General features: G+C 41.5%; 3 protein-coding genes across 7 annotated transcripts; all 3 read left to right on the plus strand.

Moving 5' to 3' along the window:
- The first annotated feature begins 7,571 nt into the window (after positions 1-7,571).
- On the plus strand, positions 7,572-11,894 carry syngr2a (synaptogyrin 2a). Its single transcript, XM_080550689.1, has 4 exons — positions 7,572-7,710; positions 9,031-9,268; positions 9,400-9,533; positions 10,247-11,894. Exons 1-4 carry the CDS (start codon positions 7,612-7,614, stop codon positions 10,451-10,453), a joined length of 678 nt encoding a protein of 225 aa, XP_080406815.1. The 5' UTR covers positions 7,572-7,611; the 3' UTR covers positions 10,454-11,894.
- Positions 11,895-13,750: 1,856 nt separating this feature from the next.
- On the plus strand, positions 13,751-19,599 carry cant1a (calcium activated nucleotidase 1a). Of its 5 annotated transcripts, none has more exons than XM_080524383.1 (5): positions 15,386-15,485; positions 16,610-16,783; positions 17,397-18,062; positions 18,201-18,404; positions 18,584-19,599. In XM_080524383.1, the coding sequence occupies exons 2-5, from the start codon at positions 16,708-16,710 to the stop codon at positions 18,952-18,954; spliced, it is 1,317 nt and encodes a 438-aa protein (XP_080380509.1). In that variant the 5' UTR covers positions 15,386-15,485; positions 16,610-16,707; the 3' UTR covers positions 18,955-19,599. The 5 variants fall into 5 exon arrangements, with proteins under 5 accessions (XP_080380512.1, XP_080380511.1, XP_080380509.1 ...); XM_080524384.1 differs by having other exon boundaries at positions 15,404-15,485; positions 16,691-16,783; XM_080524386.1 differs by lacking the exons at positions 15,386-15,485; positions 16,610-16,783 and adding an exon at positions 13,751-13,844 and having other exon boundaries at positions 18,584-19,597.
- An 81-nt stretch (positions 19,600-19,680) lies between these two features.
- Positions 19,681-23,560, plus strand: LOC308151502 (galectin-3-binding protein A-like). The gene is made up of 6 exons (XM_080524382.1): positions 19,681-19,709; positions 20,512-20,621; positions 20,927-21,136; positions 21,379-21,510; positions 21,773-22,067; positions 22,223-23,560. Exons 2-6 carry the CDS (start codon positions 20,534-20,536, stop codon positions 23,295-23,297), a joined length of 1,800 nt encoding a protein of 599 aa, XP_080380508.1. The 5' UTR covers positions 19,681-19,709; positions 20,512-20,533; the 3' UTR covers positions 23,298-23,560.
- Positions 23,561-26,587: the final 3,027 nt, after the last annotated feature.

Here is a 26,587-nt window from a genome sequence, read left to right on the forward strand (position 1 = left end):
GACATCATGCTATAGATGCAGACAGAAATCAATGTTATACTTCATTGTACATATCTAAATAGAAAACAAAACCCATAGTAGTCATGAATGAAGTGTAGGCCTAGGTCTTATGGTTTCCCAGTTCTCCAGAGAATGTTCCCAAGACAACTGAAGTCACTGCTTCCAAATGAAACAGGACAGAGGACAAAGAGCAAAGCAGGCTTCAAAAACAATGTGCAAAATAAATACGGTTTAAATGACAATATCAGTCAAATAGAAGCACACAAGACATTAATATAAGATACAGCACTTCATGTACAATAATAAACATGTTGTATTTTGGCCACCACAACCTTGAGCTGAAACAATGGAAACTTTAGATAGGGTAGGCTACTTCGATCTTGGCCTTGAAATAAAATAACAGTGTGTAATAGCATACAAGGGCAGTATGTGAATTTGCAACTAAAAAGAGAGGAAAACTAGCTGGATATACAACCATGTGTTATGCATATAGCAGAGCTGAACTGAACACAGTTGTACGGTAACCATACTGTACGTTTGGGAGCAAGTGAAAACAGTTTGAGCATAAACTGCAACAGTAGTTTGTACATAACAGGAGCAATAAAGTACACAGACAATATGATTAGCTATAAAAAATAAAAATAAAAGAGCAACTAATCACATGGGTCCACATACAAAACATTGGTCAATACAGAGAGGAGGGAAGAGCTACTTACTCATACTCAGGATCCATTTGACAAGGGTTCAGATTGAAGGTAACAGTGTGTGCCATCCTCCTGGTTGGTCCTCTGTATCTGCGTGTCCACACGTGTCTGTATCTGTCACAGGTGGTGTCACAGTCTAGGCATCTCAGCCATCATGTCCCCCAGTTCATGTGAAAGAGAAAATACCAGGTGTTTTTAATGAGCGGGTTCTAACAACTCTTAATCCATGAAACATTAGATATGAAACTTCCCTGAATGTCCCACCGATCTGTCTGCGAGAAAAAGGCTACGCTTTCCTTCTAGCCTCCCACACAGCAATGGTGTGTAGTCTACTTCTCCCAAAGGCCCTTATCACAGGCACTGTGCCAGTTTAGATCAACAACTTCTTGGTCAACAGTCGGCGAGAGACACAGCATAGTAACAGGAAATAGCCTACCAATTCCTGTGGGGAAGTTGAAATTCTGCTCTGATAAGATACAATTAGAGCACAGGTCATTACTATATTTTCATAAAAATAATCATCTCCACAACTAAAAATTCCGACGAGTCTCAATTGCAAGTGTACGATAGATTGCTTCATTGTAAATCCTTGCAAAAAATCAATTACCATGTAGCCCTATGATTGAAGCTTGATATGTCTATCACTTGCTTAAAATAAAGCCTATATCAAGTCAGTCACTGAGCGTATTCTTTCAATTGAAACGCACTCCTTAGTTGGGACAAATCAATTGTTTTGTTTTTCCATTTTGGCATGTGTGTTTTCATTCAGGAAAATGAAATGTGTGACACTGCTGCCATCTAGTGGGGTTTGGAGAGATGATGGATAGTGACACACGCACGCACGCACGCACGCACAGACACGGTCCTCGAGTATGAATGAATGGTCTTTACAGGTAGCCTGTTACCCAAGAGGTCGTTATTTATAGGAGATATCAATCAAAAAGCAATAATGAATAATCATAGCATATGTGAATTTCTGCATTTCTAAAAAAAAAAAAAAAAATCTTAAACTGCCTAAATTGGATTTAGCCAATTGGATTAGATTGGATGTTAGATGGTTTGAATTAGCCAATTTCTTCGCCCGAGCCGCGAAAATTAGTGGTGGTCTAGTGGATAGTGAGTTGGACTTGTGATCGGAAGGTTGGGAGTTCAAATCCCGCCTGAAGCCACACCACTACTAGTGTTTAGCCCTTGAGTAAGGCACTTTGCCCTCAGTTACTCCAGGGGGAACGTCCCTGTAATTCGTAATTGTAAATCGCTTTGGATTAAAAGCGTCTGCTAAATGGCAAAATTATTCTTATTAAAATTAAATTATTATTATTATTATTATTAATTATTATTATTGGTCAAGGTGGTGGTCATGGTGATGGTCTCGAGCTCAGACGGTCTCTGGAATTCAAACTCCAACGGTATTCTGAGACACGACACGGAGCCCCGGTCAGAGAATAACGGTATGGTGTATTGAACTTGTAATTAAATGGGTAATTGTATGGGTAATTGTAATTAAATGAATACAAACACGGCAATACAATACAGATATCGTCGTATAAATCGGCTGGTTAGTTAGTTAGTTTCCTAACGATAAGTATCGCCAGAACATCTTCACCACTCGAGTGATAAACTGTTAGCTTAATCGCTAGCGGATTTGTTGTAGTCAGAATAGTCCGTTCTCTCCCCGGCCGGAGTGAAATACTTTCAAAAGAAACTACATAAGGTTAACATTGGTTAATGTCCAACATTTCCAGAATACACGTCATTACATTAGGCATTCTGATTTCATGTCTTATAGTGAACTTCTGTCCACTATTTTTGTGTTTCTCAACAGATTATATGAGAATATATAAAATATGAACCCACACTATTTTATGGGGACCATCCCCATAAACCCCAACAACTTCCCCGCGAAGATGTGGAGTCTGGTCATCAACCCCAAGAACCCGTCTATCCGCTGGGACGCCTCTGGGGAAGGTGTGATCATAGACCAGCAGCTGTTTGAGGCTGAGCTGCTGTCCCCCCAGATGAGGCGGTTTGATGGACGTCTTCAACACGTGGACGTGTTCAAAACGTTTAAATTCACCAGCTTCGTCCGCCAGCTGAACCTGTACGGGTTCAAGAAGGTCGTGGTCGACCCAGACAAACAGGAGGATGGTGCCACTGGCAGGTCTCCCACCAGCGGGATCCTCCATCACTTCCACAACCCGCACTTCAGACAGGACCGTCCTGAACTCCTGGTCAATCTGAAGAGGCTGACCAGCAGTAACAAGGCCAAGATGAAAGCTGGGTTAGAGGTGAACTGTCGGCCACCTAATCGCTTTCCCCGACTGCGGACCGCAAATGGTGGTAGGCCTAAAGTAGAGAAAAGAGGTACATTTTTGTTAATATTTTTTTATTGAATTTCACAGAGACATGTACACAACAGGGCATAACAACCACAACTAGTATCCGTGGGGGAGGTTATGTCCCATGTAATAGTAGAAAACTAAACAATAACAGAAGAGGTACATTGTTAATCATACCAGTTCCCAAGTATGTAATAAACAATTATTCAAGTAAATCAATAGCTGTCTTACACTACAAAGAACATTCTTAGTGTGAACCAGAACCACCCAGTTTGTATGTTTAATGCAAAAATAAATAAATACTGTTGATCTCTCAATGTTTCTACAGGTTCTGTGTATGTTGGTCCTGAACTCCTGGTCTATCTGAAGAGCAAGGCCAAGTTAGCCAAGGCCAAGGCTAACAAGGCCAAGATGAAAGCTGGGTTAGAGGTGAACTGTCGGCCACCTAATCGCTTTCCCCGACTGCCGACCGCAAATGGTGGTAGGCCTAAAATAGAGAAAAGAGGTACATTTTTTTTGTGGTTAATATTTTTTTATTGAATTTCACAGAGACATGTACACAACAGGGCATAACAACCACAACTAGTATCCGTGGGGGAGGTTATGTCCCATGTAATAGTAGAAAACTAAACAATAACAGAAGAGGTACATTGTTAATCATACCAGTTCCCAAGTATGTAATAAACAATTATTCAAGTAAATCAATAGCTGTCTTACACTACAAAGAACATTCTTAGTGTGAACCAGAACCACCCAGTTTGTATGTTTAATGCAAAAATAAATAAATACTGTTGATCTCTCAATGTTTCTACAGGTTCTGTGTATATTATATATCAGACCCCAATCCCACGTGGCTGGGAATCGTGGATGTGTGGTTTGCCAGTGAAAATGGAGGAGCACCCTATCAATGCCTCTCAGAAGGTTAGTGCTGTGAAACCTGTCATGTCTAGTTAGAAAATAATACACTGTAGTTCTTAATGGGAATGGTCAAGTTAAAAATAATTCAGCTACAGTTCACAAAGAAAGCAAATATAATCTATATACTTGTCATGTACAGTATGATTACCAGTTGTCTTCATGAACTCTGTGGTTGAAATTAACAAGATTGGATTATGTAATTTTTTCATAAATTCAGCAGCACCAAGGTGAAGGACGCAGAGGCCGTGGATGTAGAGGTCAACAATGCCCTGCATCAGTTTGTCCCAGGAGACCAAAAGCAGCAGACAGCAAGCTAAATCTCCAGGTAAGACAATCCATCCACAATACATTGTGAATTAAGCCAACCTATAACATTTGATTAAAGATATGGCAAAAATTCTGAAATCCTAATCCTGTCATTTTACTTTACTTTACTTTTAGATCTGAACTTGTTGGTCGAAGCGGCATGTAAGCAACAATCTTGACCATAATTAAACAGGATGGCTAAAGTTCTCCGTTTTGCTTCTCAGACTCAAGAGATTCTCTGAATAAGCCAGTTTGCTGTTGCTACTTTTTAAAGACATGTTTACAATGCCAATTGTATGTCATTTAAATAATATCTTAGATACTGTATACATTTATTCTATTTATTTGATCACTTTTACATCAGATCCTTTTTGTTCTGAATCATTAATCTTGTAATTAATAATAATAATAACTTTATTTATATAGCACTTTACGTCAAAGTGCTTTACAAGTACAATAGGTAAAAAAACAACACATTTTAAACAATATAAAAACAGCTATTTCAATTTTAAAAACACACAATTTCGCACCACAAATATAATAGGTAAAAACAAACATTTTAAACAAAATTTAAAAACAACTATTTCAGTAAAAAAAACTGGTACCAGGACATAATTTGTCTTTTTAACTGGACTGGCAGCTACTTTTTATCTCATTTTTATCACTCACTTGTTTTAATGTGATACCAAAACCGACATTTTTTAAATCTGTTTTAACCTCAGTCAATTTTCAATAATTTTTACTTTTGTCATTTGAAACAATGTTTAAGCTATGATTAAACTTTGACATTATTCAGATGTGGTTTGTGGTTGTTCTTGCATCCTGTTTTTATTATTTATGTTTTCATTGCCCAAACTAGGGAGGCCCCATTGAAAAGACATATTGTCATTGATATAGTACAGGTACCATACAACGAAATTTGGGAGGGGGGGCTCCCCTGGTGCTAGGAAAAAAAAACTAAAAACAAGAAGGGAAAAGAGCTGGTTTACATAAATAAAGGCTATGCAGGGTTCGAGTTATAAGCTGAGCTTTGTGGGGGTCTCCAAAATAACAGTGCCAAATGTTCTCATGCACGCACGCGAATCATGCCCACACAGCGATGGGACTTACAAGTTTTAATTAGCCATAGGCTACTCATTTCACCACATGAAACAACAGCTATAAGCGATAGTTACAGGTATCTCGGCCAATAATTTTGTTGTTTTTGCTATACAGTCCATTCACTTTCCCTGTTAGCACGACACATTGTCCACATCTCCATTTCCAGTGACATCGCACCTGACATAAATAATCATGTATGCTCGTCCATGAATTGTGCTTTCATCTAATGTTATGCTACTACGGGAATCAAGTGATTTGACATTAGAAATGAATTTGTTTCATCTCTTGTGCAATGTGCTCTACAATCTGGGCACATGAATGATCGGATCGGTGAGCAGGGGCCAACTGTCACGCCATTCATCTCATTAAGTTTCATAATTGGATTCAGTTTTGTATAAGGCATCCTTTCTTTAGCGACAGTATAGGCTGCCCTGAACGAACTAGCTGTCTCCTTATACATACTGGAGGTGAGTTCTGCTACTTTCTTTTGTTTGAGCTCTGCTATTTCAACAGTTTCAACGTTGGGTGTCATAACAGGTGCAGCTGAATTCAAGTTTGGTTTCTTGGTTGAAAACCCGAAACTTTCCAGGCTTGTCGACTCGGTCGGCAGCAGTGGCCTTTTTTGGGGCGGCATGATAGCTAGCTACTGAATGTTTTCTTCTCAATAATCACGTTCGCAAGCTCTCAACGATCATATTCTGCTGTTGCACAATATTCTACTGCGCCCCATAGTGTCTTGGTGGTAAAGTGCAGGCAGTCAAAGGCATACCGTCATTCACAGGAGATTAATGCTGGTGCACGTAGTTCTTTTGGAAAACGTGTTTATTTTAGAATATTTATCATATAAATAAATATAAATAATACTCATTACATTGACATTTTTTATCAAATAATGGTTGTGGTAATGTATTATTAGCGACCCCCACAGATGTATGATTTTACTGCTTTCATGGGAGCTCAGACCTTCCTTATGCTCCCACATAACTCGAACCCTGCTTAGAATATCAGAAACCACATTCAAACAGGTTATCACAGTGGACAGACGACACGGGTGTGAATGTGTTCAAGACAGATCTCATGGGCATATTTGCATCCAACTCTGTAGGCTACTTTAATAGATTATGCAACTACATTATTATTATTTGGGGGTTGAAACCTATACTGTACCAACAGTAGCCTACATCAACACAGCAAATTGTGTGGGTCACCCCAATGGACACTTTTGAGGTCTGAAATTGTTTGACATTTTGATTTTGGAGTGACCCATTACATTGAGATACTTTGAGCCATAGCCTACCTGATCTTTTTCTATGCAATTTGACTATCCCTGCACAATTCTCCGCACCATCAATACATGTTATGAAATAATTAATATAGAAATAGAAAAATACAAGAATACAGGCAACACATTCTTTCTTCATTTATTTTGGATTGAGGCATGTTACTGAACAAAATATGACATGGATACATCATCACCATGTTTGAGGTGTGAAAACATTACATTCACTGATTTCAGAATGAGCTATACAGCATGTTAACACCTATATTTTGTTTGTCTTTGGACATTCCTGGCCAGTATAGTCTTGCAGCATGGCCTGCTGGGTTCTGTGGAGCCCACAGTGAGCTCGAACCGAGCTGCTGTGAAATCCTGCAAATACTTCACTGGCCTCTGTTTTGACCAACTTAGCCAGATGAGGGTTGTTTTTAGACTGGGCACATTTGAGTTACACATCTAGCCCACTGGAATTCAGCAGGTAGCTACATTTTACTCAGAGGATAAGCAAACTACATGGAGCTGATAAAAAAAAGATGACCCTATTGTGCTCCTAGCATGTGCAAATGAAGGAGTTGATAAGAAGGCAAAGAGGCAGACCATTGCACAGCACAGTTGGGAACTAAAGAGGGGGGAGAGAGAGAGCGAGAGAGCGAGAGAGAGAGAGAGAGAGAGAAGTATCCTTTGATCAATTGTGAGATTGTGCTACACTGTGATCAAAATGTGAGAGTTGTTTCATTTGATCAATTGTGAAAAAAGAGGGGATGACAATCAATCAGCTGGTTAGACTACTTCACAAGGGCCTCGAGAGCAACACAGACAGTCGGGGGGCGGTGCTTAAAAGTTTTCAGGAAACGGGAGTGAAAACAGCGAGAACTTCTGTCAAGAGAGAGCTGACCTGCCCCAGTTAGCTAGTAGGGTATTTAGTCGCACTCTCAAAAAGCTCTGATCATCTGAAGTAGCAGCAACAATGGAAACTGGTGCCTATGGGGCCTCACTGTCTGGGGGTGCTTTCGATTTGATCAGCTGTATTAAACAACCTCAAACCATAGTCCGCTTCTTGAGCTGGGTGAGTGATTTGCTGCTAACCGTGCTAAACTGCTAGTTTGAAACGTATCGTTTTAATATCACTTATGTTAGCCATTGCTTTCTAGAATTCCCCGTAACGGCCTGCTGAATTATACATCCACACAGCAAGACAACAAGGTAGAACTGTCAGGCTTATTAAGTCGCCGTTTAGCTGGTCGCTGGTCAAATGGAGTGATTCGGTTAGTTTAGCGGGCATCTTTTTCTCGTGACTAGCAGAGAGAACACCAAGCCACCTGTTGGACAAAGTTCTGCTAGCTAGTTACATAGATCCTTTTCTACCTCCTGTCAGCTGACTCTTTTTATGGTTGACGTGGTTGTTGAGGTTTGTTTGTTTGTTTATTCTGATGAAGTTGAAACTTGACCCACGTCACCCCCCATCAACGGTTCTCTTTTTATTTAGCCAGTCATTCTAGTATCGAAACTTGGCAATAACATGATATTATCTTACCTTCAGTCTGTGCGGCGAAGTGTTCCTGTCCAACAACATTTTTTGGTTAGAAACTAACTTACAGGTCGGACAGATTTGTTTCCACTTTTAATTCCACGTTTAGCAATGTTCCTAGCTAACCCTAAAGCGTAGCTGTTCAGATCATGTCCATTCCATTCCACTCAGTACATTTTGCTGAAGGTACTGTAATTGCATTGGTCTGTATTGTTCATGCTATGCATTTTAGTGTCAAGAGATGGATCCATATGGATCGACTGTGAAGCGGTGTATTGGGGAACGTGTGCAATGGAACTCCAGATTACCCATAGATACGGTATCTGTTGGTTTGAGACACTCATGTGACCTGCCCTGAAATGGCATACACACCCAGACTCTCCCACATGATGTGTTCCTTAGGCCTAGTATAGATACAGATTCCCGTTGTCATATAAGTGTGAGGTCCCTCCTGGTAGGGTAGATGATTAACTGGAAGAAAAGTACATTGAGGCCCTCTCTTGTGAACAGAAATAATTTGGGTCTAATTACAGCAACACCGATGCAGATGATGCAAAGTGGCCTGAACTAGTAGGCTACATTTCCCTGAATCAGGCCAATGAGGCAATATTTTTGTTATATATTTATGTTTGTGCATCTCATGGAAACTGAGAAGGCCTAACCTTTTGCTTTTTGGCTGAAGTTTGTACATGCGTGTGTCTGAGCTGATGGGGGAGGGGGCGTAACCTCATGTCATTTGAATCATGTGAATCATCTTATACAAGAGGCTGCCGAACACCCTGTTATACATAGAACCTGTCTGTTGCTTATAATCATATCTTAACGTTTTTATGCTAAAATGTGTTTTGGTAATTTCAGATCTTTTCCATAGTGGTTTTTGCTACTATCACAGCAGAGGGCTATGTCAACCCAGCTAGTCAGCGAGACACCAAGTGCATGTTCAATGAGAATGACAGTGCCTGCAGCTATGGAGTGGGCATTGGAGTTCTGGCCTTTCTGGCATGCGTTGTCTTCATCACGCTCGATGCATACTTCCCTCAGATCAGCAATGCCAAAGAGAGGAAGTACATCGTCACTGGTGATTTGGTATTTTCAGGTAATAGTCATGTTTTTGCATGAATTGAATGCTGAAATATGTAGCTTGGAACCCAGTACAGAATATTTTGGTCTTATTATGATTTTGTAAATTATCTTTTCTCTTTATGGTCCTTTCTCTGTCCATGGCAGCTGTGTGGACATTTCTGTGGTTCATCTGCTTCTGTGTCTTGGCCAATCAGTGGTCACACACCACTACAGTAGTAGGCGATCCTGACGCTGCTCGAGGTGTAATTGCCTTCTCCTTCTTCTCCATAATCACCTGGGTGAGTCTCTCTCTCTCTCATATGTAGCATCATATTGGACAAAAATAGTGAAGAGGTTTGACTGTACATTCGCACTCAATTGAAATACCTTAACTTAGAGTTTCTAAAGGTTTTTTGTCAAAGAGATACAATGGGATCTTTGTGACTGTCTGTCTGTCCATGTAGTCTACACCCTGAGTTCCAGTATTTTACATGGTATTTGGGTTGAAGGTTAGGTTGAAGTAACACTGTGAAATTGTGTGAAGAGTATGGTGACCGTCCCTTCGTATGACAGCAGTTTGAAAAGTGTGCCTCAAATTAGGCTACAGCTTGTTTTGCATGGATGTGATTTTGCCCACCCCAGACAGCGTCACTTAGGGATCTGATTTGAATACACTAATGACAACCAAAGGTAGACTGCTATAGAATTGGTAAGCATTGAACTTAGGAAAGTACACGTACTGTATATCAATTAAAGAACAACTAACGAGAGGAACTATAAAAATACATTTTCGAATGCACCATCACACCACGCACCACACCAGTGCTTGGTCTCCGCACAGACACAAAGACTACAAGACATGTTCATGAGCTCTACTTTAGAACTATAGGCTGAAATTCACTGCATTTCATTGTCTAATGCTTGTACTCTGCAATGACAATAACGTTGAATCTAATCTAACCTGTTCACTCACTTTAATGTTATCTGAACGTGTATTCCTCCTCTCTCACAGGCTCTACTGACTCAGTTTGCTTATAGAAGATACCGCCAAGGAGTGAGTGACTTTGACCAGGGTTACACAGACCCAGCCAATGACCACAGCTCTCCTTACCCACCCACCTATCCCCCTTACCCTAATAGTGGCCCTGAGGGCTACCAGCAGTCCCCTTTCACTTCCAATCAAGAGCGTCCAGGAGAATATCAACCCCCTAACTACTGAGGGACAGGGATCCTCACACATGAAGCAGATTGGGGGAAATATTTTTAAAAGTTGCCAATGGTGCCTCAGCTATTTGGACTGGTCTCTGCACTCCACTCTTTCTTTATTTCTTGTAACTATTTAAGTTATAGCTTGTGTTGCGCTTGCATATTGAAAGGGGTTCTGTTACTTTATGCAGTGAATCTGAATTAATATTCTAGTTTGGTTGTGAATGGATTTGCAGCATCTGGTAAACTCAGAATATCTATTTTTGCAAAGCATTGACATTCACCTGGAAAGAGATGAATCTCAGTGCTATCAATTTGCTACATGTTATTATTCTATTTCTTGTAAAGTTATTATTGATCCACATTGAATACAGTCATACTAAAACACATGTTCACTTTAAAGAACTAATAACAAGTTTTGGTTAGGGCACATATTCTGTTGCTAGGGAAAATGCTTTGCGTTGCCGATAATTTGGGGTGACATACAGCTCAGTGTTGAGAATACTTTAAAGATAACTTTGTCATGTTCACAGCAGAGAAGTTTGTTCAGGATGACTTCACATTAGTTACTGTTTATATTGAGAGGTTAAAATGGTCAAACTGTATTTTTGAATTGTACTTCACTAATTGGTATGCTTTTCAGTGCATATGAAATACCTTTTGATTACTTGAAGAATGATGTTATCGACAGTCATTCTGAACTTATTGCCATTTCCTCAAACCGAAATGTTTTTTTGCTAAATAGCCTAATTGATTATATGGGATTTTTTTTCTTCTGTAGAGCCATACTTTATTTGGATCAATATTGGGTAGAAATTATACCCAGACAACTACTGTAAATTAATACCTTAAAAACAACCACTGAAACATGCTTTTTGTGCACTGGATGACACATGCTTATGTCTGTTAGGCACCAGATTGTATTTATGCAATACTGTACATGCTTCCATAATTCCAAATACCATAATTTAAGATTGTTGAGACAGTTCAGAATGTTAATGTTTTTTCAATTGCAAATGAGTGTATATATTTGGTAAATGAGGGTGCGTATTTGTTTTGTACTAGAATAGCCCTCTCCCTTATTCTGTCTTTCTCCTACCTCTGACAATCTATTCCAAACATCTGTAATTCTCACTGGCCATACACGTGTATTGTGAACAATTAGAAATATGATCATACAGATCATTTGCATTAAAAGGTTGCTGATTTGTAAATCTCATACAGAATTATCATATCATATGCAAAATTGTCAGTCCTGCAAACATGACAATCACTTTCATAACACACAAAAACTACAAGATCGATAGTGCAGCTGTAGAGGTGGTCTTTTAGAACTTTGCCATGTTATGCACATCCTCTCTGTAGAAGTTATATCATATCACTTTCATACTCAATCTCTTAGTCTGGAGTTTATATTGGCAGTTTTGTAATTTGTTGCACAAAGTGCTTTATCATACCACCAGATCTTTGCCAAATAAAGACTTTTTCTGTTTTTGAATTGAATTTCAATTTATTTCTGAATCCTCAACTGCATGCACATTTTCCTTAGGGAGTGTTCCTATGGCAAATATTTGAACAGTGATTGCACAGAAAGGTGCTTGTGTGTACAACAAACAACAGATTAGCAAAATGTATGGACAGATATAATGTCAGTCACTTTGGGAATCTGTCATGGTTATTGAAAATGCTGTGCAATATTGAATAAGGCAGTGCACTTGAGCCTTATAAGGATTTTGAAGTTGTCTTTAAAGTTAAATTTCTCTGAATCATAATATCTTGTCTTTGAATACATACTTTGCCAGTGGGAATGATGTTAAATTATTTAGCCTACTGTTTAATAAGGCAATACATTGTTATTATGGTAATAGTGATTATATGTATCTCTCTTTTGTTCACATTGTCACACATCCGGTGGTCTGATCTCATATTTAACACTTAAATCTATGAATTCTGAACTTACGGTACCCTAGGCCTTCTATAGGAAGTTTAGAGAATGTACAGTATAGCAATTAATTGACTGTGTAAAGACTGTGTAGGCTACCTCAGAGCAGTAAATGTAATGACAAATTCACATGATTAGCTTTCATGGCCAGTTGAGTTTCAGAAAATATGATCAATCATCATATCAATGGGGAAATTCGGCCCTTGCCCGCCTGTAGTTCCTTGATATACAGTATGATGAGACAACATTCACTTTTTTAGGCCAATGCACTACCCCACATCACCTTTGACCCCCAATCAGCTGCTATTGCTGTGAAGCTTTTCTGATAGGAAAGAGAGTGTTTGTGAACATCGGTTTGGAGCAGTTGCTGATCTGCCTTTCGATACCGGCCGCAGCTGCTCTTCACCGACTGCATGAAGCATCAAGTGCTTTCATCGTGCAATGCACTTTAAATGCACATTATGTTCAGTTGATGGTTTTTTTTATGTGGTGGTTATTCAAATGGAATTGGACGTTCTATCTGATAACGTATCAGATGTTTATATACTACTGTTGTCAACTTGTCACTGCCATAGGTTCAAGACGTGCTGTCAGAATTGTCCAATTTGAGACTGCACAGATGCACCGCACTGCCTGTTATGTTTGGCGTTTCAAATGAAACACGGTCAATGACTTCAGATTCTGTTAGTAGACATTCTCAAGGATACGATTTCCACACTGGTTTCATTTAGAAAAACGTTGACTGTTTAGACCGAGAAATAGGATTAAGTGTCTCTTTATGAAAAAAACGATTTGTGTTGTAGGTCAATGTACTTTATATCAAAGTCTTATTTGGTTATATTCTAGAGATGTGATTTCACCCGGTAACATTGAGACATTTATTGTTTAGACATTAAAGCTGGATTTAGTATGGAGCTATGGCTGAATAATACATTTGGTAGCCTACTATTTACTATTTATTTCTTAGTGGAATATCTATACAATATGATAATATTGCAGTATGACAACCCTCGGGTACATAAGGTTCAGAGATAGGAAATGTTAGAATAGGTATAGCATAGCATAGAGTACAGCACAGTGTTTTATTTGTATAGTATAGTATAGTGGATAGTGTACATAGCCTTTATTTATGTAAACCAGATCTTTTCCCTTCTTGTTTTTCGTTTTTTTTCCTAGCACCAGGGGAGCCCCCCCTCCCAAATGTCGTTGTTTGGTACCTGTACTATAGCAATGACAATAAAGACCATTCATTCATTCATACATCTATTCTGTACAAGAAATATAACGCCGGGGCTCTTATTTTGAAAAGTCATCGTCCGACGTAGTGTGCGCTGACTGGGCGGGACTCCTTCGTCATCGAGGAAGTATGGTTTCTCCGTTTCTCTGATGGGAGAAGTGGCAACATTGTAGCGATGTCCTCTCCAATAAAACAACCGGATTGTCATTTATTGTCCCATCGCTTGTGAGTATACCGCTAGTAGCCTACATTATGTCTTGACCACCGGGAAAATGAGCTGTGCCTTCAAGTGATGTGGTCTAGTATCTATAGGGAGGTGTGCATGATTTCATGTTCATCACCCATCATCATCATCATCATCATCATCATCTTTGCTACTTGAGTTGACTCTGTGCATTCGAGATTCAATATGGGCTCCATTTGGTTTGCTAACGAGTGTTGTTGCTCAAACGTTCTACCTGTCAAATGTTGTAACTGTCAGTCAGATTTTAGATATAGTTTTCTGCGAACATCATCAGAGCTCACACTGCAAAAAAAAAAAAAAAGTCTTAAGGAGGATGACCAAGTTGCATCAGTATGTATGGGCCCTATCAGTAAGTGTCACGAGGCGAGCTGTGTGTTAGTGTCAATTATCTTATCAGTCTGTTTGGGGGAGAACTAGTGTCTGCATTGTGAATCATAGGCCTATGGCAGTAAACGATATGCCTATCTGACATCTAGATCTAGGCCCTAGACGCAGACTCAAGTTGTCAAAATTCCCATGCTTTTGCTGCTCCCTGCCCTCTAGCGATCAGTAAACTGCTCTGTTTGCCTGTACCTTAATGGCAGTGTAGTCCGTTATTAGTCTTTGAAGACCATTTCTCCAGGTGCTGTTTTGTGCAAACATGTGCCAACAGACTTCGAGGAATGACCCGATGGTTAACCATTTCTCTCTATCCACGTCAGGTTGATCCAACTGATTTAGAATACATTGAATCATTGAAACTGATTAGACCATTTTTTTGTAATAGATTGTAGTGCTGGATTATTGCATTCCAGCTGTCAACGTTATTATAGAGAAATTAATGTTTGGATGTATGAAATGCCCTGGGAAATTGGTAACTTTCTCTCTACTATAAGACCATACATTATGCTTACAGTAATAAGCATGTCTCCTTCCTATTCATGCAACCTCAGTGCTCCTCCTCCACTTACTAGCAGATATGTGAACAGGTTGACAGCAATAGCGTCATAGACACACCTACCTACTGTATTTGTGCTTGGGTTTGGAGTTGCCATAGTGAAATGGGATTGTCGTCCCCCACAAAGAATTCTGGGAGGGGACTCAGGGGACTATGAAATGGTCTCCGTCCATTCCTATGTTTGTATGTCACACAAGATATCACAGACACCACTGGGACAATTTTGACAACTTGGGTGAATGATGTCTTGCTATAGAGACTGATTACACTTATTGTCCTTGTGGGACAACAAGTTTACTGCAGACTTGTTCGTATTGCAGCTACCTTTGACATTTCACGTCTGTGCATGTTAGGTAAAGTCAACATAAGCATATCTCTGTTTAGTCATGGTAAGTGGGAGTTATTTCGGAGGGGCCTATATGAGTGAAAGGTAGATAGCCGTATTGTATAGATTTGAAAGTCCGCCCTTTTGCACTTGCTTGCAATGGTTAAACAATGTAATCCTCCAAGTGTAGGTAAAGTTCACCGCTTGTTATAGCCCTTAGTCACTGTTGCATGGCAAATCTTTCAACTGGAAAGGAGTTCACAGCTCAGAACTTAAGTCAGTGCTCAGAGAAAAGGAGTGTAAACTGAGTGTGAACTGGGATGGCAGTCGATCAGCGCTCGAGCAGGAAGAGGCGAAAGGGTAATTCAATATGCACAGTTCCTTTGTTTCAGTGACTGCAGAACCTAGATCCTGTAGATCATCTTTATTGTACAGTAGGTTTCTCTTGTGAGATACGATTGGGAGAAGAACTGGTAGATGGCGTGGCATGCTATCTTTTTAGTTCCAATGTAGTGTAGTGTTCCTTTACTGTTAGGCTGCATTACTCCTATGTTGATGCAGTGTGTTTGAGGCTACAGCATTGGACTGTTCAGGCACTGACCTTGTATGAGTGCACAGATTACAATGTGTTTTTGTTATGTAGTTTGCACAGCTGTTGTCTTTTAGAGAGTTCAGTCAACTACAGAGCGGCCCTATGGTGCCATAATGGAGGCCTGTTTCACTAGGGGGCCCCTGTTATGAAAGAGGCTTTCAGCAGATGGGGGCTGCTCATTTTAGAGAAATTAGGCCTTGTGGAAACAGACTAAGATGTCACCAACATTTTGTTGAGTGTGCGCATGATATGTAAATGGTATAGACCTACCTTTTTCAAACATACAGTGGCTTCGGAAAGTATTCAGAACACTTAGGCTACATTTTCCCACATTTTGTTGTGTTATAGACTCAATTTAAAATTGATAATAATAATAATAATAATAATAATAAGAAGAAGAAGAAGAAGAAGAAGAAAAGTCTACACACAATACCCCATTTAAGAGTGTCATAATAAAGGGTTTGAATACTTGTACACAAGGTATTTCTGTATTTACATTTTAATAAATTTGCAAACATTCTAAAACATGTTTTCATTTTGTCATTATGGGGTATTGTGTGTGGATTGATGTCAGAAAATTAATTTAATCCATTTTAAATTGAATCTATAACACAACAAAATATCGAAAAAGTTAAGAGGTCTGAATATTCATACTTTCTGAATACTGTACATGGCCTACTACCACTGATATTTCTTATCTAGTTTCTGATTTGCCTGTTTACATAATTTTAGTTAAGCAACATTATTTTGAATTAGGGCTTAGTTATAAAGCTAGGCTGTCTGAAAGACCCTATAGACTCTATAGGTTTGCTGAGGCACATATTCTGTGCCTGCTACCTTTCCTGCTCTGCCTGTTCATATTGTACACTTCCCCTTTCTACGTCCATGAAAGGGCCACTCCCAGCCTCCACGTCAACACTGCACACCTGTGGCCAACTGTTGGGCTCACCTTAGACGTATTCTTGCTTCATAGAGAATTGAATCGGGCATATGCTTGCAGCCTCGCACAGATGCTCTCTTCAGGATCTGAGATCTGTTTTCTGTGGTCTGCTATCTGGACAGAGAGGTGACTTAAGAGAAACGTCTTTAGGAGAATATGTGGGCTCATACATCCTATATATTGTCATGCTAGAAATGTCAGAATTAAGCTGGTGTGTTCATACTTTAGTCTGATGTGAAATATTAGGCTACACAGATAAGAGAGTTGGACCTGCTAGACTAAGGGCTGATTTCACAGACAAGGCTTAAACCTAATTTAGACTAAAAAGCATCTTCAATGGAGATTTTATATTGAAAGTGTGATTTAGTCCAGCATGGTATGTGAAACCGGCCCTAAGTCTCCTGTAGGGAAAACAGGGTGAGGTGGTTGAACAGGTTGGCCATGCACAATTGTAAAATCATTTGCATTGATATTTAAATACTCATGGACAAGCATTGTAGGTATATGTATAGTTGTGATCTATGAAATCTTTGTAGGTACTATATTGTTATCTAACTCGTGAATTAGTGTATAATAATCCATTCATAAATGTGTCATGGTATGGTGTGATCTGAATGTTATATTACATGTGATTGCATGTAGTGTTATGTGTTTCAAAATTGATATTTTGTAGCCTATATTGCTAAGGTGCTAAACCTATCCCCCATTATCAGATATCCCTCTCTCTCTTACTTCCCAGGTCCGTCCAATACTTCCTCCCCCATGCCTGCTACCCCAGGCTACACCCATCTGGACCAGAATGATCCTATGAACCCTATGCGTAGCTCTGTCGGAGAAGTCCCAATGTGGGCCTTCATGACCAACCCCACCGATCCCCGTTTCCGCCTCAAGTGGAAGGCCATTGTGGCAATGGCAGTGGCCCTGACTCTAGTCCTCTTGCTTTACCTGCGCCTTAACCCAGGCCTGCACTCCCAGTACAACAGCCCCCGTGGCCGGAAGACCAGCTACAGCGGAGTGGGTGAGGGGAGCCGTTACAACTACACATACCCCCTCAGTGCCCCCGAGAGCACGCCACAGGGCATGCGTTACCGCATCGGGGTCATCGCCGACCTGGACACGGCATCTCGCAGCGAGAAGAAGCTGACGTGGTTCAGCTACATGCGGCGGGGCCACCTCCTGGTGTCTGGGAGCGGGGACAAGGTGTCGGTGGAGTGGGACCAGGACAGGGTGCTGCTGGAGAGCCACCTGGCAGAAAAGGGCCGGGGCATGGAGCTCTCGGAGCTGGTGGTGTTCAACGGAAAACTCTACAGCGTGGATGACCGCACAGGGGTGGTCTACCACATCGATGGTAGCAAAGCGGTGCCCTGGGTCATCCTGCCTGACGGAGATGGCTCTGTCTCCAAAGGTCAGTGAAGCATGTTCATCCTGTCACTGTAAGACCAGGTAGATTTGGAGATTTAAACAGTTGTGATACTCGAGTGATGACTATAGCTACAGTTGTTCTAAACAGTGACTGTGGCCGTTCGTTCTCTTCCACTCTCAGGGTTCAAGGCAGAGTGGCTAGCTGTGAAGGATGAGCATCTCTACGTGGGAGGCCTGGGGAAGGAGTGGACCACCACTGCAGGGGAGTTTGTCAACAACAACCCAGAGTGGGTGAAAGTGGTGGGCCACCAGGGGGATGTGCAGCACCAGAACTGGGTCCCCAAGTACAACTTCCTGAGGTCTGCAGCTGGGATCCAACCTCCAGGTGAGGGATGCAGGGCTGCACAGACAGGACATGAGTCTAACTCTTTTGCCATGTTCACTGCTGTATGTATTTCACATGGAAGATTGCTCACCCTACGGTATATCTTTTTTCTTCCTTCCTCCACATGTTACCTGCTATTTATGCCTCTCCAAACCTGTTTCCCTCCCCTCTGTCCTTAGGTTACCTTATCCATGAGTCTGCCGCATGGAGCGAGACCCTGCAGCGCTGGTTCTTTCTCCCACGCCGCGCTAGCTCAGAACGCTACGAAGAGACGGCAGATGAGCGCCGTGCTAGCAACCTGGTACTCAGCTCCTCGTCTGACTTTAAGGACATCACCGTGAGCCGGGTGGGTCCGCATGACCCCACCCACGGCTTCTCCTCCTTCAAGTTTGTCCCTAATACAGATGACCAAATCATCCTGGCGCTCAAGTCGGAGGAGGATGCTGGAAAGGTCGCCACGTACATCATGGCCTTCACACTGGACGGCCGATTCCTCTTACCCGAAACCAAGATAGGGGACGTAAAGTATGAGGGGCTGGAATTCATTTAGGCTTAGAAGAAACAGTGGAGGATATACTCTGATAAAGCAAAAATGCTCTCGGGGACTCAGCAATATGGACAGTATACAGTGGCTAGCTGCTTGTTTACTGACTCTTTGATGACAAAATGCAGCTCATCAGTGGATCCCAGGCCATCAGTCTCTTTGCTGTGACTTGGAGATCAGAAGGACTTACAGTAGGGCTGAGACAATTAATCCTTGAACAGTAAATGGGAGCTGACTACACTACCCAGAACATATATAACATGCCTTTCTTTCTACCCAGGCCAATATTGGTCTTCAAAGTACTGTTGACTTTGTAATAATGAATGTAAAAGTAATGAACTAATCAGACTGTGATTTTTAAAATTGTGTTTACTTATATGCACATACTGTACAATCCAGAAATGTTGTTTTGTTCAATGACACCGTTTTCTTTCCTTTTATTTATGTGAAATCATGAAATACTTGGCTTTTCTCCAAACTACATTATTTAAAGGAATACAAAACAACATCTGATTCTCATGTTACCTCATAACTATGGTTTTGTTTTACTGGTTGTTTTTGAGTAAAGTCTTTCTTGGTGAAGTTGTGTCTCTTTTCTTTGTTTTATTTTTTGCAAAACGAAACCTACGGTGTAGTATTAGGCCAGAGAGAAATGAGCCAATCCACTTTTCACTTTCGTTTTGTCCTTGGCGGTTTTTTCCGCAGCTTTAATAGAACGACAACACACACACGCACACATACAGACATCAAGACCCCAAGAGGTAAGACCTTTGAGAATCAGAATAGGGTCACAAAATATGTATTCTACGAAAGGATGATGACATATTAACTATAGTTTTGAGGAACGTGCTGCAAATAGCGATAGGAGAGTATTGAGAGTAGGCTATCAATCGGATGCATACATTTGACATTAATAGTTTTTTTTTTATTACTTTATTTCAATTAGCCTACTATCATTGTTATCACTGCTGTAAGACGACATGTGTAGAATATGTGAAATTATGCCACTTTTTATCTGATTATATCCTGTAATAGAATGCAAAAAAACTATCCGCACAGTCAAATGTGTGCAAAAAAACGTAGTTTATTGGGCGAGCTTTCGGTCATAGACAGTACTCAAGTTGTAAAAATAAATCAGGTGTCAGTGACTTGGTAAAAACAGTGCCCCCTCGCCCACAGTAGTATTGATCGTGGTATTTGCATGCGCAAAACGAAATGTTGAAATAGCGGTAATACCACGATCATTGATAAAATGACATAAGGGATGGAAAGGGGGGATGGCAGTTGTAGAAGGGGGATGATTTTGACTGTTTTTATTTCGAGTGCTGGTCATAGACCTTCTTCAGGCATTGTTATACATGTTCAGTTTGTTGGGAAATACATGAGAATCCATCGTTCCCTATTTGTTCTCTTCCAAATTGTTGAAAATGAGCTGGATGAATTAAAATAAATGTTGATAACTGTGAATACTGTTACAGACTAAAAACAATATTTGGGTTTAAATGTAGGTATGGTGAAAATATCCTATTTCAGTTCCCCTTTTTTCCATTGTGTGTCTGTCAGTGTGACAAGCTGACTAGTGGAAATGCTGATGTGTGGAATCACTTCCTCTCTGTGGCTGCTGCTGCTCCTCCATGTCCATGGATCCATTGGAATCAGATGGGATCTATTCAGTGAGTCACACAATGGCACAGAACAGTTGATCTACTGTATTATTCCCTTGATCGTATAGCACACTTTCAACTTCAAGAGATAAACATTCGGTTTTTTTTATGACAAGGTTAGAAGGACAATGACATGATTTTTGCTGTATGTTCTTAGAGTCGGTTTTCATATGAATCAGGCATTATTAAATAATGTCCAAACATTAACTGAAGTAAACATTCATGCTGTGTAGCTATTCTCTCAACTACTTTGTTTGTTTTAGCAAGGTTCAAATGTTAACAGGTCAAAAGGTTCACCCTCTCTGGGTTCATAGAAAGGGTTCTAGATGAGGGGCCTCAGGAGGGGGCGGTGAGACTGGTGGGGGGCCGGCTGGTCTCAGAGGGGCGTGTGGAGGTCTACCATGACGGAAAATGGGGGACAATCTGCGATGATGGCTGGGACCTGACAGAGGCTCAGGTGGTGTGTCGTCAGCTGCAGTTCCCTGGCGCAAAATCTGCAACACTAGGAGGGACTTATGGAGATGGTGAGTAGCTATACTTATGTCACATGACCTCATCCTACTTGAGTCAGCCACCAGGTGGCAGTAGAAACAGACAGTTTTTTTTTTTTTTTTTTTTCAATGATTTGATGCTATCAGGAATAGTAGAAACACCTAATCATGGTTACTGTTATTCTATTCCATCACTTTGATTAACACTTAAATATGAGGCACTAACTTTACTGCCAATAGTTGTATCATGCAGTTGTCCTAATTTTGTGTTCAAGGATCTGGACCAATCTGGCTGGACGACATGGATTGCATGGGAACCGAGAAGTCCCTTTCTAGATGTTCCTTTAAAGACTGGGCCTTAACCGACTGTTCTCACAAGGAGGATGCAGGAGTTGTTTGTGAGACAGGTAACAGTTCACTTTGTATCTGGAGACCCTGTCTAAGGACTCTTTGTACCACACATCCTAAACTAGACTTTAACTTGACCTCATTTTCAGACTAGACCGTATACAATAACACTAAGCATGGTCCCAGCTGTGCTTGTAGTGGAGTTACAGTAAAACTTTCATGATCATTTTACAATGATGTCCACGTCACTGCTCTTTCTCACCCCTGCATCCTTGTGCTATGACTCATGTGCACTCCTTATCCCGTGTCATCTCCCTGCAGATGTGGGTACAGATGTGAGCAGTGATATAGCACATTCCCTGGACCACAGTCTAGGCCTGTCTGAGGAACTGGGGGAACTGTTTGACAGTGGTGAAAGCTGTGACTTCAACATCCTGGTCAGGAGCTCCACGGGTAACAAAAACAAGGATGGGCAGCTGGAGATGGAGGAAAGCACCATCTGCACACACAGACTGGTCCTCACCCTCTTTCCACTTTTCAATATCAGCAACAGCTCCAGCAGTCTGTCTATAGAAGTGAAGCAGAGCTGCCAATCCTATGTCACCAACTTCATCAGGTACTGTGACCCTCACTAGTGCTCTTTTGTCCAATACTGCCATCATAACCATTTCTTACTCACTTCTCTCTCATGATAACAAATATCGTTGCAGTTTGAAAAGCCCATAAGGGAAACAACCTCACCTGTAATGCTTTGTTGCTCTGGCTCTCTAGGTACCTCTACACACGCAAGGCCGATGTGACCATCTCCTCTGCCCAGTGCCTCCACCAGCTGGCCTCTGAGTTTGGGGTGAGGCAGCTGATGCAGGACACAGGCAGGCTCTTCACAGTGCTTCTCCCAGAGGACAGCACCTTCAACACCCAGGTCTCCATGTACCAATACTCTGTCGACACCAAGGACCTGCTCCTCCAGGAAAACTGTCTCCAGTACCTGGCCTGGAACTGTGAGGCTCTGACGAGCTCCCCTGCCTGGAGTAACCTCCCCCTGGACACCCTGATGGCCCTCCTGCCACGCTCGGACCTGGTGGTTCCTGATGAGGCCTTCCTCCTGCAGGCACTGGAGAGCTTGATCACAGAGAGGGGCAACATCAGCTTAGAGAGCCAGGCTGCCCTACTAGGCCACATCCGCTTCCCAATGATCTCTGCTGAAAAACTCTATGAGCTGCAATTCACCTCTGAGCTCTACTCGAGCCATGAGGAGTTGTACCGCATCAACATGCTGCGGGGCTTCCAGTTTAATGCCTTGCCCTTTGGCACTCTGAAAATGCATACACGCAGCGAGGGTGAAGGGTATGATTACCAACCCAGGATCTACACAACTGAACCATGGAGCTTCACCATCAACTCAACCAACATGCCATCCCAAGCAAGCCATTACAACCAGGACATTTATGATTACAATAGGCGTCAGCGTGGCTACTCCCAAAGGAGGAGCCCGTCAGTAACATTCAACACACCTGCCCACAATACTGTGGTCTTCCAGACCAACAGGATCTCCTGGTCAGCAAATGTGTTTCTGAACCAACAAGATTGTTCCAACTACGGCCTCAGGTGTAATTCTATCCCTGCTGCCAGGCTTTCCCCGGTAACCAGTTTAGCCCAGTACCAAAATGCTAGTATTCGTTTTAGCAACCGGCTGCTCCTAACATGTGAGGGCAAGTACGTATTTCACATCCTGGACTTCAAGGACAACCTAGCTGAAGTTCCTACTACTAACACCAGCCAGGTGGCCTACCCTTGCCCTGGATCACAGAGCTACCTCTTTGTCGTTCGTCCAGAGTACATCTGATCTACAGTAGTTATGCTGTCCAAGATGCCATGAGGCTGCCAACATGCTTCCCCAATCAAATAATCCTGCATTTCTATCAATAGCTTACATTTGTATTAGATAATAGTTTGAATGTATAGTAATGTAGTTTTGGATATGTGTGATTGACTTGCTTATAAACCATAAATAGAATGATCACTGTTCTTAGAAAATGATTAAAATACATGCTTGCACTCAAATAAAGGTATTGATATACTGGAATGCGCAATAAAAAAAAAATCCTAGACAGTCTTATTTATTTATGCTACATTTGGTCAGAGAGCCTATGACATGCTATTCACAGCCATCACAATGCATGTGTCTCATCTTGTCTCTTATGGTGTACTGTCTCCGGGCTGGGCTAGCTCTTTACTCTGTCTCTCTCGGTGTGTTATTCCACCACAAGAGGGGGTCCTACCTTAGAATGGCACGAACACAGTTTGGAGTGTGAAAGAGGAATTCAGTATTTTTCCGTCAATCCACTGACCTCTCTAAGACCTTGAGCTCTGGGAGGACAGAATTATCAGACAAAAAAAAAACAGGAATCTTCCAGTTGCAATCAGTCACTGTATCTGCATACGTTTTTCCTTTATGTCATTGTCTTTATTTGGCAATCTAGCACGTCTTCATGTCTTGCTCAATAGTATATCCATGTACAATTCAGGGTGAGTCATACTCTTGAGTGGTGGGTTTGTCTGGGGGTGTACTGTATATACAAGAAGATGAGTTAAGAGATACTCTTAATTATTACTTATCTAAACCCAACTTATCCTTAACACAGGTTCAATGTGATTGTTTAGTCTAGGAAGGGTGAATTAATGGTATGTGGGAATAGAGAAGGGATTATCATTATAACATGAGTATACCAACATCTGACATACAGTACTGTACGTTGTTGTTTGGTCAGGACATGCAAAGTCCTTCACAGTTGCGCTATATTTTCTATGAGCAATGTCACACATTTTGTCTCTCTGACAAAGGTTCACAGCCGTGTGGTGTACCATCCATTGTCTGATTTGTGAGGCCACATACCTTTGAAATTCTCACTGATGAGACAGTGCATCATGCTCACACTTGCACAACATCACTCTCTCATTTTCTGTAATTTCAAGTAGTTTTCCTCTCTTGAAAGAATTAGTTCTTCCTGAAAATACTTTTCTTTGTCATATCCTGGGTCGGCAGGGGAAATGACTGTGTTGAAATACGTCTGGGAGTAAAGTTCCATTTCGTAAAAGTAAAAGTTACACTGGGTGAGTAAGCTCAGTGTACCTATGAGTCGATATGTTGTTAAATCACACCTACGACATTACCAATGCAACAGTCTCCATTAACTACTGTAGATGATGACTCATGAACATTCAGCCACAGTGTAGGCAGTGTGGTCCACTTGACGCACATCTCCGATGGGATGAGATGGGGCTTTTTCAGGCCACAATAGTATGTTTTAAAGACATGCGAAAGATATTCATACCTTACCACAGATGTTTCACTCCTCCTTGTTGTCCCCGAACAGGAAACCACTAACACAGATCCACTGTTTCAGGGTATCACCAGTAAGATATGAATAGCTTTGCTGATGAATGGAAGACCATGGGAATTGTCCAGTGGGCTGCGGCTGGGATCAAATTAAAGGAGGATTACACAAGAGCTCTGTGAAGGAGTGAGAGGCCAGGGGGGAGTGAAAGGTGGAGGTCGGGGTGGTGGTCAGGTCACCACTGAGCCCATTCCCCCCATATGCTAGTGGGGGAACAGAGGATGTTGGTCACTGCCATGGCACCCACCAGTTCCCACAATGAGACCCTCTTTTTCTGTCTCGCTGGGCACTTCCTTTGAGAGTATTCCTGTCCATGCAAGTCTGTAATTTGGGCTAGGGAGGTTCGACCATTCCCCAGCCCCTGGATGTTTGCAGTGTGCTGTGTCCACAGGGGGCTGCTTACATTGCACTTTGACAAATTCTCATTGGACAAATGAAAACCGTATGTTAATACAACAATGCAGACAAACCTAAAATGGTGAATAAACGCCTGTTGGAGTCAGGGGAGACTTGCAGTATGCAGAGCAACAAGTGAAGCTACATATGGATCTTCTGTACTGTGAACCACAGCAAGGTTTAGCATTTCTTCATCAAGGCCTCCAGGTTAATTGATTCACTAGCTACAAATTGGCTCATTGCAGAAGACACATTTGGTACTGTGAAAAGGAGCCTCAGTATTAACAATATGGGACTAGTAGTAGAGAGAGGAGAACATGTGGCCATCTCATATTGTGTGGTTTTGTTTGTTTGTTTGCTTGTTTATTTGCTCTCAACTACTGTATTCTATAACCTTGCAAGTAAAGACTACCAATCTTCTACAGGATTCCTGAAATTCTTTCCCATAAGAGGTGAGAAATATTTAGCATAAAATCTCCACTCAATTAAATATCAAAGTCCTGGAGCCAAACTAGAGGATGCAGTAGCCAGGAGCTGGATACGACCCACCACCCAGGACCAAGCTCTGCTCTGATCTGGTCCTACCACATCAGTAAGCATCACAGTGCTAAGGAAGCTGGCTGTTTTGACAGGGGGCGGTAGGCTTTGCCCAGAAATAGAGACGTCTGCTGTTCCCCGGTGGCTTTGGCACCACAGTGGAATGGAGACGAAAGCATATTTCTACCCATTTGATCTCGGATGTGTCACTTCCTTTCATGTCTTCAGTTGCCACTCTCCCCCTAAGCCCAGAGTCTAAACAGTAGTCCCCCCTACTCCCTGGGTACTAGTATTCTCAATGCCCATGATTCCAGTCAAGCTTCCCATTTATTTTTCAGATAATAAGCCATCCACAAACATTAGATGACCTTTATTTAAGTGAATCACTGTGATAAACATCAAAAACCAACAGGGTTTGTATGAATCATGATGGTTTGTCTGTACATTTGGAAACTTCTGTAAACAAAATTGACGTATTAGTGGTTAAAGCAGAAATCCTTTGTTAAACATTGCTCTGAATGACCGAAGCGCAATGTTAATTTCTTACAATGAAGCTATGGTGACTGCTATGGTGACTGCTATGATATGAGTTAGGGAGAGGAAGCTGTCCCTTCTCTCCCTCTCCCTCCATGTCCCCTTCTCCCTCTCTTTTTATATGGACATTGGGTAGAACAGACCTGTGGAAAAGCAACCAAGCAAAAATGCTAAACTGTGGAAAAGAGTGGAAATATTTACTGGAGAACCCAGAGGACCTGCGGACAGCAGCCAAACATGATGTCAGAGATGTGAGCGGGCTCGACCACAG

This window comes from Nansenia antarctica (assembly GCF_963989245.1).
Source record: "Nansenia antarctica genome assembly, chromosome: 2".
Lineage (NCBI taxonomy): Eukaryota > Metazoa > Chordata > Actinopteri > Argentiniformes > Microstomatidae > Nansenia > Nansenia antarctica.